At 52.3% G+C, this 16186-nt stretch overlaps 1 protein-coding gene across 10 annotated transcripts in view; it reads left to right on the forward strand.

Annotated features, from left to right (window-relative positions):
* The window catches only part of BCL9 (BCL9 transcription coactivator), a 241184-nt gene that overhangs the window by 218261 nt on the left and 6737 nt on the right, over window positions 1–16186 (forward strand). For all 10 annotated transcript variants that reach the window (XM_075593525.1, XM_075593530.1, XM_075593532.1 and 7 more), the window contains 4 exons: window positions 2738–3054; window positions 9866–10052; window positions 10262–10361; window positions 10990–13237. In XM_075593525.1, the coding sequence (XP_075449640.1) occupies window positions 2738–3054; window positions 9866–10052; window positions 10262–10361; window positions 10990–13237 (2852 nt within the window). The remainder of the gene's footprint in view (window positions 1–2737; window positions 3055–9865; window positions 10053–10261; window positions 10362–10989; window positions 13238–16186) is intronic.

The following is a 16186-nucleotide window of genomic DNA, read 5'->3' on the forward strand; positions in this document are numbered from 1 at the left end:
GGTTATTTTATGGCGCCGTGTTTGTTTGCTCTGAGCAGAACTTGCTGCGTCTCCTCTCTGTGTACATAGAAACAGACCTCTTTATTGACAGAAGCCGCTGTAGTAGGATCTCATGTGATCAAACCGGTCCAATGCTGACCGTTTGTTGCAGTATGTTGCACATAACAAGCTGATGGTGATCCAACCTGAGGTTAAAGCAACAAAACATGTGAAATCTTTGTGTGTGTGTGTGTGTGTGTGTGTGTGTGTGTGTATAACAACTCTTACAGCCACTTGTAATGAGTTTTAATGCATTCTTTGATTTCTATAGCGGGCTTTAGCACGCTTTCACAGCAGTGCCAGATTTTTACTGGCAGTCCTCGGTTATCCACGCGACCCGTTCTGGAAGTAGCGTTGGATAGTGAAACCGCTGTAAAGTGAGTCCCATGTTAATCTGTGGCGGTGGGTGTTGGATAGCGCATTCAGGCGTCGGATAACGGCCCGTAGGGTTGCATTGTAAAGCGTTGGATATGCCATTTGTGGTAAAGTGAAACGTTGGATAACAAGCTCCACCTGTACAACACTTTCCTGTTTGATCATTTGTTGCCAATGTTCCCTGCAGTTTCAGCTGCAAACTTACAATAGATAATGTTACCTTGGTAATATAAGAATACATTGTAGCTGCTGAGTTACACTGACTGAAAGATTGATTGAAACTGTAAGGCGGCCATTATATTAGTCACACAATCAGGATTTTGCAGATTTATAACAGGAGCACCAAACGATCGCAGCTTGGGTAAGAATGTAGACGTATACATTGTCACGCGCTTTACATGTACAGATAAGGGGAAAGGGGGAACGGTGTTGCTGCTTTAACATCTGAGCTACGCCGTGCTAATGAGACCCAGCCTTCTGTTGACATTGGCAAGTGTGTGACTTTGTTCCTTGTGACACAGACAAGCTTCTGTGGTTAAAATATATTACAAGTGTGGGGAGTGGGTTAATTGTAGCTGTGAGTCGCAGCCCAGCACGGCACACTTGTGCAGGGCAGTTTCAGCGCATGATATATATTTGGGTGATTAGGAAACATTGGCTATCTTTTTTGCAATGGATTCTGATAAGTTACTTAACCACATTAAAGGACATTGGTTTATCACGGGACTGCATGTAATGCATTCAGATACAGAACGGGTACGTGCTTACGTTGGCAACCTATTTGTAATCATTGCTCACATTGACGGCGGCATCAGATAAAAGTGATTTCTCCCATGATCGGGGCGGGTGGCATGTAAGCGTGCGGAGCACCCGGGGATGGGTGGCATGTAAGCGTGCGAAGCACCCGGGGGTGGGTGGCATGTAAGCGTGCGGAGCACCCGGGGGTGGGTGGCATGTAAGCGTGCGGAGCACCCAGCGGTGGGTGGCATGTAAGCGTGCGGAGCACCCAGCGGTGGGTGGCATGTAAGCGTGCGGAGCACCCAGCGGTGGGTGGCATGTAAGCGTGCGGAGCACCCAGTGGTGGGTGGCATGTAAGCGTGCGGAGCACCCAGCGGTGGGTGGCATGTAAGCGTGCGGAGCACCCAGCGGTGGGTGGCATGTAAGCGTGCGGAGCACCCAGCGGTGGGTGGCATGTAAGCGTGAGGAGCACCCAGCGGTGGGTGGCATGTAAGCGTGCGGAGCACCCAGCAGTGGGTGGCATGTAAGCGTGCGGAGCACCCAGCGGTGGGTGGCATGTAAGCGTGCGGAGCACCCAGCGGTGGGTGGCATGTAAGCGTGCGGAGCACCCAGCAGTGGGTGGCATGTAAGCGTGTGGAGCACCCAGCGGTGTTGTGTTGCGTTTCTAAGATCTTTTTCCAAACCTGCATCTTCCTATTGTGGGGCGGAATAGTCGCCCGCTTTTGGCTGTCTGAACAGTGCACACCTAAGCCCGGGTAGCGGGGGGCCCCCATGTTACTCTCTGGCCTTATCTTCTGAGTATCACAGGGAAATCTCCTTCAGCGGAAGAGAAACCAGGATAATGTTATACAACACCGGCGCTGCTCAGATACCACCTGACGTGCGTGTAAATACACGTGTTACTGACATCACTGCGCTACCTGACACAGGCCAGGGGTTTCTCACTTGTGAAACCGTGCTGGAGTGCCGCGGGTTTTCTTCCGCTGAAGCAGATGTTACGTTGATATTGATGGCGCCCTTATGGTGGGTGGGCACCCGAGGCATGTGTGCAGGAGACAAGTGAGTGCACTCCTCCCCCCCCCCCCCCCCCACACCTCCCTCCAATTGCTTTCTTCCTGAGTGCCATCTATTGATAAGGAAGCATTTATTTATTGTCAAAGATGTACAATAAGTACGGTGTAAGCACTTGTCAGAGGAGCAAACCATTGTCCTTGCAGCTTTAATTCTGTATCCATATGGACCTGCAGTTGGTTTTAATGTACATTAGTGCCATCACTGCTAAATAGCTCCTGTACATTGCGTCTAGGGCAGGGGTGGCAAAATCCAGTACTCAAGGGCCACAGGATATCCCTCTTCATCACAGGTGGTTCAATCAGTGGCTCAGTTGACTGAGCCTCCCGCACTGAAGCAGGGATATTCTGGAAACCTGAGCGGTTGGTAGCCCCTGGGGACTGGACCTCGCCACAGCTGCCCTAGAGCCTACCTTTCTGTATTGCTAAATACCTTGGTTGTGCAAATACATAGCCGTGCACAACAAACCTAACACATCCGGCTCCTGTATTTATTTGCTCCTGTCTTTCTACAGCAGCCCAAAATCTAAGCCGGAGGTTATGGTACACACACCTTCCGTGATGTCCCCGTCTGGTAACCCGCAGCTGGACTCCAAGTTCTCCAGTCAGGGGAAACAGGGAAGCTCAACAAACCAGTCGCAAGCATCACCCTGTGACCCAAAGAGTGGTAACCACACCCCCAAACCACTGCAAGCGTCTGGGGGCAGCATGGGACTTAAGAATGGGGCTGGGAATGGAGCCAAAGGGAAAGGCAAAAGGGAAAGAAGTATTTCTGCTGAATCTTTTGACCAGAGAGACACAGGAACTCCCACTACAGACTCTGAAATGAAAGGTAATGTTGGACACGTCATTGTAATCTGCATCTTCACCCGCTCCAATTCCGCACGTTATCCTCCCTCCCGCTCCAATTCCGCACGTTATCCTCCCTCCCGACCCAATTCCGCACGTTATCCTCCCTCCCGCTCCAATTACGCACGTTATCCTCCCTCCCGCTCCAATTACGCACGTTATCCCCTCTCCCGCTCCAATTCCGCACGTTATCCCCTCTCCCGCTCCAATTCCGCACGTTATCCTCCCTCCCGCTCCAATTCCGCACGTTATCCTCCCCCCCGCTCCAATTCCGCACGTTATCCTCCCTCCCGCTCCAATTCCGCACGTTATCCTCCCTCCCGACCCAATTCCGCACGTTATCCTCCCTCCCGCTCCAATTCCGCACGTTATCCTCCCTCCCGCTCCAATTCCGCACGTTATCCCCTCTCCCGCTCCAATTCCGCACGTTATCCTCCCTCCCGCTCCAATTCCGCACGTTATCCTCCCTCCCGCTCCAATTCCGCACGTTATCCCCTCTCCCGCTCCAATTCCGCACGTTATCCTCCCTCCCGCTCCAATTCCGCACGTTATCCTCCCTCCCGCTCCAATTCCGCACGTTATCCTCCCTCCCGCTCCAATTCCGCACGTTATCCTCCCTCCCGCTCCAATTCCGCACGTTATCCTCCCTCCCGCTCCAATTCCGCACGTTATCCTCCCTCCCGCTCCAATTCCGCACGTTATCCTCCCTCCCGCTCCAATTCCGCACGTTATCCTCCCTCCCGCTCCAATTCCGCACGTTATCCTCCCTCCCGCTCCAATTCCGCACGTTATCCTCCCTCCCGCTCCAATTCCGCACGTTATCCTCCCTCCCGCTCCAATTCCGCACGTTATCCTCTCTCCCGCTCCAATTCCGCACGTTATCCTCCCTCCCGCTCCAATTCCGCACGTTTTCCTCTCTACCGCTCCAATTCCGCACGTTATCCACTCTCCCGCTCCAATTCCGCACGTTATCCTCTCTCCCGCTCCAATTCCGCACGTTATACCCTCTCCCGCTCCAATTCCGCACGTTATCCCCTCTCCCGCTCCAATTCCGCACGTTATCCTCCCTCCCGCTCCAATTCAGCACGTTATCCCCTCCCTCCCGCTCCAATTCCGCACGTTATCCTCTCCCGCTCCAATTCTGCACGTTATCCTCTCCTCCCGCTCCAATTCCGCACGTTATCCTCTCTCCCGCTCCAATTCCGCACGTTATCCTCTCCCGCTCCAATTCTGCACGTTATCCTCTCCTCCCGCTCCAATTCCGCACGTTATCCTCTCTCCCGCTCCAATTCCGCACGTTATCCTCTCTCCCGCTCCATTTCCGCACGTTATCCTCCCTCCCGCTCCAATTCCGCACGTTATCCTCCCTCCCGCTCCAATTCCGCACGTTATCCTCCCTCCCGCTCCAATTCCGCACGTTATCCTCCCTCCCGCTCCAATTCCGCACGTTATCCCCTCCCTCCCGCTCCAATTCCGCACGTTATCCTCCCTCACGCTCCAATTCCGCACGTTATCCTCTCTCCCGCTCCAATTCTGCACGTTATCCTCTCCTCCCTCTCCAATTCCGCACGTTATCCTCTCTCCCGCTCCAATTCCGCACGTTATCCTCTCTCCCGCTCCAATTCCGCACGTTATCCTCTCTCTCCCGCTCCAATTCCGCACGTTATCCTCTCCCGCTCCAATTCCGCACGTTATCCTCTCTCCCGCTCCAATTCCGCACGTTATCCTCTCTCCCGCTCCAATTCCGCACGTTATCCTCTCTCCCGCTCCAATTCCGCACGTTATCCTCTCTCCCGCTCCAATTCCGCACGTTATCCTTTCCCTCCCGCTCCAATTCCGCACGTTATCCTCTCCCTCCCGCTCTAATTCCGCACGTTATCCTCTCCCTCCCGCTCCAATTCCGCACGTTATCCTCCCTCCCGCTCCAATTCCGCACGTTATCCTCCCTCCCGCTCCAATTCTGCACGTTATCCTCTCTCCCGCTCCAATTCTGCACGTTATCCTCTCTCCCGCTCCAATTCCGCACGTTATCCTCTCCCGCTCCAATTCCGCACGTTATCCTCTCCCGCTCCAATTCCGCACGTTATCCCCTCTCCCGCTCCAATTCCGCACGTTATCCTCTCTCCAGCTCCAATTCCGCACGTTATCCTCCCTCCCGCTCCAATTCCGCACGTTATCCTCTCCCTCCCGCTCCAATTCCGCACGTTATCCTCCCTCCCGCTCCAATTCCGCACGTTATCCTTTCCCTCCCGCTCTAATTCCGCACGTTATCCTCTCTCCCGCTCCAATTCCGCACGTTATCCTCTCCCTTCCGCTCCAATTCCGCACGTTATCCTCTCCCTTCCGCTCCAATTCCGCACGTTATCCCCTCTCCCGCTCCAATTCCGCACGTTATCCCCTCTCCCGCTCCAATTCCGCACGTTATCCTCTCCCGCTCCAATTCCGCACGTTATCCTCTCCCTCCCGCTCCAATTCCGCACGTTATCCCCTCTCCCGCTCCAATTCCGCACATTATCCTCTCTCCCGCTCCAGTTCTGCACGTTATCCTCCCTCCCGCTCCAATTCCGCACGTTATCCTCTCCCTCCCGCTCCAATTCCGCACGTTATCCCCTCTCCCGCTCCAATTCCGCACATTATCCTCTCTCCCGCTCCAGTTCTGCACGTTATCCTCCCTCCCGCTCCAATTCCGCACGTTATCCTCTCCCTCCCGCTCCAATTCCGCACGTTATCCTCCCTCCCGCTCCAATTCCGCACGTTTCTCTCTTTCTCCCTTTCTCCCTTTCTCTCTTTCTCTCTCCCCTCCAATTAATCACGTTATCCTCTCACCTTAAATCATTGTATGTCCAGACATTTTTCTTTTTCTTCATATGTATTATGTCTTTCTAACTCCAAAGTCAGTCTAAAACCATTTATTAGAATATTTATTGTTGTTGGACTGAATACCATGTTGCATTTTGACAACTTGCACTTATTTGAGCTGAAATATAGTCCAAACAATGTTAAGCTGCAGCATACTTAATATGCCTCACTGATTTTATGGAACATGTATTCGGGATAGGACCCTTAAATAGTACAGGACTGGACTATAGTCTCTGCTGAAAATGAACGTTTTCTTTTCGTATTAGACACCTTGGTAGTGTTGCTCCTTAATGATTAAATATAAATTATCTACACTGCTATTGTATATATTTTTAGGCGTTTGCTTTCCTGTTTGACATTACTTTTGGGTATGGCATTTTCTTTTTCTCTTGCTGTTCAGACATTGCTGTAACCTTTGTATATCACCTACTAGAATATTCATTCAACTTTTTGTTTGTTATAATTTTAGACTTCAAATAGCCTTTGGATGTTACCACTTGTTCTACAAAAAGGCTTACATGTAGATACAATTGTAGTCCGACTTGTATGGTACTTATCTGATATTATAGGCTAAAGCTGGTAAATTCCGGGCATTATCCACCCTGCCTGCCTGCAGCCAGGCTCTGACTCCTCCTCCCCCCAGCCTGCCTGCAGCCAGGCACTGACTCCTCCCCCCAGCCTGCCTGCAGCCAGGCACTGACTCCTCCCCCCAGCCTGCCTGCAGCCAGGCACTGACTCCTCCCCCCAGCCTGCCTGCAGCCAGGCACTGACTCCTCCCCCCAGCCTGCCTGCAGCCAGGCACTGACTCCTCCCCCACCCTGCCTGCAGCCAGGCACTGACTCCTCCCCCCAGCCTGCCTGCAGCCAGGCACTGACTCCTCCCCCCAGCCTGCCTGCAGCCAGGCACTGACTCCTCCCCCACCCTGCCTGCAGCCAGGCACTGACTCCTCCCCCCAGCCTGCCTGCAGCCAGGCACTGACTCCTCCCCCCAGCCTGCCTGCAGCCAGGCACTGACTCCTCCCCCCAGCCTGCCTGCAGCCAGGCACTGACTCCTCCCCCCAGCCTGCCTGCAGCCAGGCACTGACTCCTCCCCCCACCCTGCCTGCAGCCAGGCACTGACTCCTCCCCCCAGCCTGCCTGCAGCCAGGCACTGACTCCTCCCCCCAGCCTGCCTGCAGCCAGGCACTGACTCCTCCCCCCCAGCCTGCCTGCAGCCAGGCACTGACTCCTCCCCCCCAGCCTGCCTGCAGCCAGGCACTGACTCCTCCCCCCAGCCTGCCTGCAGCCAGGCACTGACTCCTCTCCCCAGCCTGCCTGCAGCCAGGCACTGACTCCTCCCCCCAGCCTGCCTGCAGCCAGGCACTGACTCCTCCCCCCAGCCTGCCTGCAGCCAGGCACTGACTCCTCCCCCCCCCAGCCTGCCTGCAGCCAGGCACTGACTCCTCCCCCCCCCCCAGCCTGCCTGCAGCCAGGCTCTGACTCCTCCCCCCCCAGCCTGCCTGCAGCCAGGCTCTGACTCCTCCCCCCAGCCTGCCTGCAGCCAGGCTCTGACTCCTCCCCCCAGCCTGCCTGCAGCCAGGCTCTGACTCCTCCCCCCAGCCTGCCTGCAGCCAGGCTCTGACTGCTCCCCCCAGCCTGCCTGCAGCCAGGCTCTGACTCCTCCCCCCAGCCTGCCTGCAGCCAGGCTCTGACTCCTCCCCCCAGCCTGCCTGCAGCCAGGCACTGACTCCTCCCCCCAGCCTGCCTGCAGCCAGGCTCTGACTCCTCCCCCCAGCCTGCCTGCAGCCAGGCTCTGACTCCTCCCCCCAGCCTGCCTGCAGCCAGGCTCTGACTCCTCCCCCCAGCCTGCCTGCAGCCAGGCTCTGACTCCTCCCCCCAGCCTGCCTGCAGCCAGGCTCTGACTCCTCCCCCCAGCCTGCCTGCAGCCAGGCTCTGACTCCTCCCCCCAGCCTGCCTGCAGCCAGGCTCTGACTCCTCCCCCCAGCCTGCCTGCAGCCAGGCTCTGACTCCTCCCCCCAGCCTGCCTGCAGCCAGGCTCTGACTCCTCCCCCCAGCCTGCCTGCAGCCAGGCTCTGACTCCTCCCCCCAGCCTGCCTGCAGCCAGGCACTGACTCCTCCCCCCAGCCTGCCTGCAGCCAGGCTCTGACTCCTCCCCCCAGCCTGCCTGCAGCCAGGCTCTGACTCCTCCCCCCAGCCGGCCTGCAGCCAGGCTCTGACTCCTCCCCCCAGCCTGCCTCTAGAGAGCTCCGCACAGGAGTGAGGGGAAAGGTGTCTGTGTGTCTGTGTGTCTGGAGGAGGCAGCAGAGTCTGTTTTATTGGGGTGTGTTTTGTGGGTGGAGGAGCGGTGCAGCGTGTTTTGTTGGTGTCTGCAGTGTGGGTTTACAGAGGGGCTGCAGTGGGTGTAGGGACGGGGCTGCTGGTGTGTGTTTTATAGTTGTAGAGGTGGCAGAGTCGTCTGTGTGTGTCTGTCTGTGTGTGTGTGTCTGTCTGTGTGTGTGTCTGTCTGTGTGTGTGTCTGTCTCTGTGTGCGTGTGTCTCTGTGTGCGTGTGTCTCTGTGTGCGTGTGTCTCTGTGTGCGTGTGTCTCTGTGTGCGTGTGTCTCTGTGTGCGTGTGTCTCTGTGTGTCTCTGTGTGCGTGTGTGTGCGTGTGTGTGTGTGTGTGTGTGTGTCAATGACTACAAAAGTGTCCGTCCTTTTTAATAAAAAAATAAATAATCCTACATTTAGCCTATAATAGTAATAATCCCCTCAGAACAGGGCATTACTGGCCAATAATGCTGTGGCTGGGTTGCTTCGGGCCTTCAACTCTTCCAGCCAGGGCATTATTGGCCAGTAATGCCCTGTTCTTGGGGAAATATTACTTAATTAATATTTCAATAGTAAATAAATGCATTGGAGCATTTACCGTCGGTATCCCATGTCTTGATGATGAGACTATTTCAGTCCTCTTGGCTCTGTTGTGTGTGGTAAGTAATTCTGAAGCCATGGTTAGTGCGACATGCAGAACACACAGATGTTTCACAAGATGCAAATATTGTGACCGTTGCTTTTAAAGGTAATTTGAGTTTTTGTAATGACCCCAGTTAGACAATTAAAAAGGCACCTTTTATAGTGCCACGGGTGGGCCCTGGCCCTTCCGTGTCACATGATCGCGCTTGGAGTGATCACATGACGTGGCTGGATGCTAGAAACTGAAGTGACGGGCCCCACTTCATTCCATTGCAGCGGGCGGCCTTGCTGCCGCTAGAACAGAAGCTCCTGATACCGGATGTACAAGGCGACACTAAAGGTTAAAGTGATAGTTCTCCGTTTCTCTATTTACTTTAGGTAGCTTTGCAAGTTGGATTCATATTTCCGGTTTCCTTCCCTCATAAGTTAACATGTGTGCACCCCTATTTAGCGGAGTCATTTAGGATAAAGTTAGGAGAGCGTGGTGTACTGAATGTCCCCTCTGCACATTCATTCCCCTGGGTCTGTAGCTTGGTACAGCTCTCGCCTTCAGAGACTCTGTAAGCTGCGGCCTTTGCTCAATGCAGTGGCTGAAAGAACACTGCACAGTTATTCTCTTGCATGAGTTAATGCCAACACGTGCTGCTCTGCACCAGGGGCGGCCAACTCCAGTCCTCAAGGGCCACCAACAGGTCAGGTTTTAAGGATTTTCCTGCTTCAGCACAAGTTGCTGTCTTTGATATTGCGTCACCTGTGCTGAAGCAGGAATATCCTTAAAACCTGACCTGTTGGTGGCCCTTGAGGACTGCAGTTGGTCTACCCTGCACCAATCTTTGCAGATAAGGAAGTTTCAGTTTAATAACCATAAAGTCAGTGCAGTGTGGTGCCAGTTTATCACATGTCCGCCTGTGCTTGTTTAACCTTACAGTAATAAGCTGGAGTCCTATTGAACTTGTATATACGCTCCTTTTCCCCTTGTTTGTGTAGACTGTAACACTACAGATTTGGTGATGCCCCTGGAGCCCCAACATGGCCCACACACCATGACCCCTTCCAATACCTCCGTCCCCAGGTCTTCCACTCCGTCACATGGGCAGGCAATGCTGGACTCTGCACCTGGAAGAAAGACGCCATCAAAAGTGGTCTATGTCTTTTCTACGGAGATGGCTAATAAGTAAGTAACTTTTCCCAGAACAGTTTGCGCTGTGTGGTCCCCTCACATAGTGGTTTGTAAATAGGGTTACTAGTATATGGTATTTGTTTAAACCGGCTAGCGTTCATTTTTATTTGGCATGAATGGCACCCTTTGCAGTTTGTTAGTTGCCTGCTGAGGGAGTGACTCCCATCTTTCAGTGCTTGATCTGTAACTGTTTTACCCCACAGAGCTGCAGAAGCTGTGATAAAGGGGCAGGCGGAATCCATTGTTCTCTTCCACATCCAGAGCACCTCAAACAGCAAAGCTGAACGCACTTCAACTCCTATGGTAGGATGCTTCCCTTTAGTTTATCTGGTATAGTTATGAGTATTGTATATTAATAGTAGTCTTATGTAAGTGCATTACAATATGGCGTTAACGAGATGCTTGGGTGATGATGATGGAGACCCCAAAATAACATTCTCTTGCTGTTGATCACAATTTTTTATTTAAATTGTTTACCCCAATTGACCTTTGAATTCTCCCAAAAACCTAGTAAAACTATATGGCAGTACTCCATTTTCACATGTGGACATTTCCCACACCCACACAGATTTCGAGGGAGTTGGGCCTGGAGGGAGATGCGGAGGGAGTCGGGCCTGGCCCCAACCAGTGGCTTTTTTTTGTTTTTTTGGTGAAGGCTGGGCTGCCGCTGGTGAGAGCTGGGACCCGGCAGCCAACAGAGTCCCTGCAAATGCCGGACAATTGTGTTCTGACAGCCCTTTCAGGGCGCCAGACCTGTACATTGTCACATCCGTTTTTGTTTGGGTTTTTATTGTAAGAAGCATTGGATTCGCTTTCCTTGGCTTTGTTATGTCCTATTGTTCTCGCTCCTGTCACTAGTGGGGGATTTTAGGTTTGCCCATGGTTAACTTGATATAGATCTGCTGCTAACATTACTAATATTTCTTTGCAGAACACTCAAATATCTACCAACATTAGGAATGAATCTAAAACAAATCCGCAACCACATACGCCGCAGGAGCAGAACCATTCACAAGCTGCCAAAGTGCAATCAAATCAGCCTGGTCCAACGCTGCCTCCAAAGTCTACAGGTTCCCATTGTTCTCTTGGACAAGATACAGGGGGGGTGGAGAGTAAAATGTCAACCAGCAGCCCTGCCAATCCGAACGTGCTACAAACCGAAGGATGTAGGCAGAGTTCTACCCCTAACAATCAAGTTGCCAGTCCTTTACCCCAAGGGAACGTTCCCCCTTCGGTGGATACCAAGACAGAATCTAAAAGCTCCGCCCAGCAGGTATCTGGTGTGGATCAAACGATTTTAGGCGACAATCCTGATGGGCTTTCTCAAGAACAATTGGAGCATCGAGAACGGTCTTTGCAAACCCTTAGAGATATTCAGCGTATGCTTTTCCCTGATGAGAAAGAGTTTGCCCTAAAAGACCTTACAGGCCAAAGTGGGGGACCTCAACAGAACTCTGGAATGCTGGACAATCCCCAGAAAAAACTTGAAGGGCCAATACAGGCTATGATGGCTCAGTCACAAAATGTAGGTAAAGGCCCAGGACCTCATCCAGATGGAGGAATTCCATTTGGACCCCAGGGACACAGGGACATGCCTTTTTCACCAGAGGATATGGTACCTCCACCAATGAATCCTCAGCCTGGCCAGGACCACCTTGACCATATGACTCCAGAGCAGGTGGCGTGGCTGAAGTTACAGCAAGAGTTTTATGAGGAAAAGAGACGCAAACAGGAGCAGGCGGTAGTGCAGCAGCGATCTCTGCAGGATATGATGGTACACCAGCATGGACCTCGGGGCATGGTCAGAGGTCCTCCACCTCCGTACCAGATGAATCCTGGGGAAAATTGGGGTCCCGGGGGTCCTGAGCCTTTTTCTGATGGAATGGGCATGCCGCATCCTATGACATCCAAAGGTATGCCCCCTCATCCGAATATGCCTGGAAGCCAAATGCAGCGTCTGCCTGGATTTGTTAACATGATGAACCCTGACATGGAGGGACCTAATGTTCCCAATCCCACATCCAGAGGAGGGCTTCCAGGTGTTAATTGGCCCGATGAGGTGCCAAAAATTCCAGATGGACGCAACTTCCCCACTGGGCAAGGCATATTCAGCGGCCCGGGGCGAGGTGAGAGGTTCCCTAACCCCCAGAGTTTGCAGGAAGAGCTATTTCATCAGCATGTTTCAGAAAAGCAACTTGGTATGCCTCCAGGCATGGGCATGGAGGGGATTAGACCTGTCATGGAAATGAACAGGGGTATGGTGCCTCAAAGGAATATGGAGCCAGGAAGTGGTCTCTTCCCTCGCATGCCTGGAGATGCAGCCCTGAGCCCCTCACGGATAGAATTCCATAAGGGAATGCCCCCCAATATGGGCCCAGGTCGAGAGGTAGAGTTTGGATTGGGCCCCGGAAACATGAACATGAAGGTTGATATGAACCTAAGTGTAAATATGAATTCTAACCAGCAGTTAATGTCTCAGAAAATGAGAGAAGTGGTTATGGGCCCTGAGGAAATGATTAAAATGAGACCAGGCAGCTCTGAGATGCTCTCTAACCAGCAAAAAATGCACTCTGCGCCATTTGAGCACTCCCAGCAGGAATATATCATGAGCTCCAGGCCTTTTCTCAGTATGCCCCAGGGTCCGGGAGGAGTGTTAAGGAATCCCAGAGAACATATGGGGCTTGATCAAAGGACTAATAGCAGACTCAGCCACATGCCACCTCTACCTCTCAACCCAAACAATAACCCAGGCAACCTCAGTGTTGCACCCCCTGTTCAACGCAGCCTGGGACGTAAGCCTCTGGATAATGTGTCTGTTTCGGGCAGTCAAGTGAACTCTCCTGGTGTGAACCCTCTTAAATCTCCAACCATGCGCCAGGTTCAGTCTCCAATGCTGGGCTCCCCATCTGGTAATCTTAAATCTCCTCAAACGCCATCTCAGTTAGCCGGGATGTTGACAGGACCAACAGCTGCAGCTGCTGCTTCCATTAAGTCCCCACCGGTCTTGGGGTCTGCTGCTGCTTCCCCTGTCCACCTGAAGTCTCCGTCCCTACCTGTACCTTCTCCAGGATGGACATCCTCTCCCAAGCCTCCCATGCAAAGTCCCGGAATACCCCCAAACCAGCACAAGCCACCACTTGGCATCACCTCACCAGCCATGATGGGGAATATGGAATCAGGTTAGTTCCACCTAACACAGATGTGGTAACAATTTGACCTTGTGCCGTGTGTTTGGCACTGCTGGCACATCTCTACTGTTGCACAGTATTCATTTAGTTACTGTTTTTCACAATGTAAATGGTTTTTTTGCACATCCATTACAATTCCATCATTTTCTAGTGCATATTATTATGTTCAGGTATACATTTAATAGACGAGCAAACCTGGTTTTCTGAACAAATACACCCGTGGTCACAATATGGTTACATTATGCTTCCATTTAAATCCATTCCTACCGGCCACCTCTTCTGATCAGTGCATTGCTTTTTTACGTTTGAGCTATTGCGAGAGCCAAACTAAAGCCGCGGTTCTAGTAAGACAAGCACCTGTAATACCAATTTTGAGCATCTCAAACATGACATTCTAGACCTGGAGGATTCTGTGCAAAGAGCATGAGATGGTCCCTTCAGCCGCTTTAGTAGAGAGGGGTTGGGTGTAAGACGGCTGCAGTGTTTCTGGGTACTGGGAAGTGCCTGAAACAGAACCAGGTAGTAATTACCACTGTACTAAATGACAGTCCTTGGTACACAACTTGATTGGGAATACTGATTTAGTTCTTCTGTTCTGTGCTTCTATTTCTGTGTTACTGGACCAATCCCCAAATCACCTGCTGATTTTAAAATGCAGCCCATTTAAATAATGACGTTTTATAATTCTATTCTTCCAAATGTTACCCTGGATAGGGTTTTTTTTCTTTTCGTTTTTATCCCGTTCGTTATGACTACTTTTTCGGTCTATATTTTGCCCCACAAAAAGGTAACCCGAGCCCCCCATGTGCCTTTATCTCAGATGATTGCCTCCAGCACACTTTTGGCATCGCGTGGCAATTTTTTGCCCTTTTGCCAAAGTTGAGACAATAGAAAATCTTTAATTTCGTATAGCAATTTTGCCTTTAGCATCAGATTCCCCTGTTAAATGAAAGGAGAATGTAACTGGCGCTTCTATAGCTGCCGGGTGCTATAAAACTGTATAGTGCACCAAATACATAAAACAAGTGGTATTACCCAAACAAATAATGTACACGGTACAGTGCAATTACTTAAACATGAATACCTCAAATGTAATAATGGGAATATAACCTTCACCAAAGAAACGTGAAAAACAATAACCGTGATAATAAGTCAGGGGAAGATAAAATGGCCGCTCTAAACCCTTGAGATGGAGCGTCCTCTGTCCCAAAGTAGTATGTCGTCTTCCAGGTAAGGGCAGCACTTGTTGATCACGTAGTAAAATAAGTCTAATAAAAAATACAAATAATGTAGCCAGTAATAAAAGTTACTTCTATGTAAAAATAATGTTGGTCTCACAGATTTCTTCTACGGAAAATAGCATATCGGAGATCCACCTCCCTGATGGGAGCAGTCATGGACCCTCTAGATTGAAAGTGGATTTAAAGGCCCATACTTCAATGTTTTCTCCAAGAGACAGAGCACTCACAATGGTGTATATCAATGCGACATGTGTTTTGCACAGAAATAGATATGACTGTTTCACTCACATTTTAACATATGTCAAGTTCATTGGGGAGGACTGTTGATCTCTGGTATTCTGCCACTCTGGCTGCTACCTCCTCTGATTCCTGACGAAGCCTAGCGAAACGCGTTGAATCCACTTCAGCCGAGTGACCGGAGAGGCTACTTCCGCCCTAGAGCCATCACAGGAAGTGACATATGCGGATGCAGAGGAGGTAGCAGGCAGATCGGCAGAGTACCAGAGATACACAGCCCTCTCCAATGAACGTTACATATGTCACTATGTGAGTGACACATTCATACCTATTTCTGTGCAATACACACCTCGCTTTGATATACACCATTGTGAGCGTTCCTTGGAGAAAACATTGGATTGAAAGTGGATTTAAAGACACATACTTCAGGGGGTCCATTACAGTGCTCCCGTCAGGGAGGGCTGGATCTCTAGTGTGCCATTTTCCCTAGAAATCTGAGCGTGAGACCAACACATCATTTTTAGATAGAAGTAACTTTTATCACTGGCTACATTATTATTTGTATTTTTTATCTATATATAATTAAAAACATTGTATTTTAACTGTGCTTATGGCCAATCTGATTGGTCCGTCGGTCTGTCACTCAGTCTCTGGCCAATCAGATTGGTCCATGGCCCTGCCCCGCCCCCGCACACCTCTCATTGGCCTGCGTGGTTTGCTGACCACGCCTACCCATCTCCCACACTCAGAACAATCCAGCAACACTTTCCAGCCTCTCCGCAGAAAGCAGCCACCCCCCCCCTCACCCCGAACCGCCGCCTCGCACACACCCCGTGTGTTGTGGTGCCGCACTGCTCCACAGGCACCACGAGATTGGGGGTATGGGGGGAGGGTTAGGCCAGTGACGGGCGCAGCTGTCTGTCCCCATGGGGCGGCCGGACTTGCCGCGCGCTGCGGTACATGCCAGCGGGGGGAGCAGGGCAGTGGCGGCCGCGGCAGACTGTCCCCTGGGCGACCACTCCGGCCGCCCGCACTTATCCCACCATTGCCGCGAGACCTCACAAACAGCTCACTCACCCCCACCCCCCCTCTCAACACTCCGGCCGCTCGCACTTACCCCACGCCGCCACGGGACCTCCGAAAGAGCCCGCTCACAACCACCCCCCTGTCACCAGTCCGGGCGCCGACGCCGCGGGACCTCACAGCCCACTCACCCCCACACCCCCTCACAACACTCCGGCCGCCCACACTTACCCACGCCGCCATCACCGCGGGACCTCAGAAAGAGGCCGCTCACACTTAGGCCACGCCGAACTCCCCCCCCCCCCCCTAACCCCTGCGGAATCAGCTTACTGCAGAAATCCGCACATCTTCAACGTGGCACACCTCTCCCCCCACACCTCCCCCCTCTCCCCCCACACCACCACCCCCCTCTCCCCCCATACTCCCCCCCACCCCCCCT

The sequence above is a fragment of the Ascaphus truei genome, chromosome 3 (assembly GCF_040206685.1).
Source record: "Ascaphus truei isolate aAscTru1 chromosome 3, aAscTru1.hap1, whole genome shotgun sequence".
Lineage (NCBI taxonomy): Eukaryota > Metazoa > Chordata > Amphibia > Anura > Ascaphidae > Ascaphus > Ascaphus truei.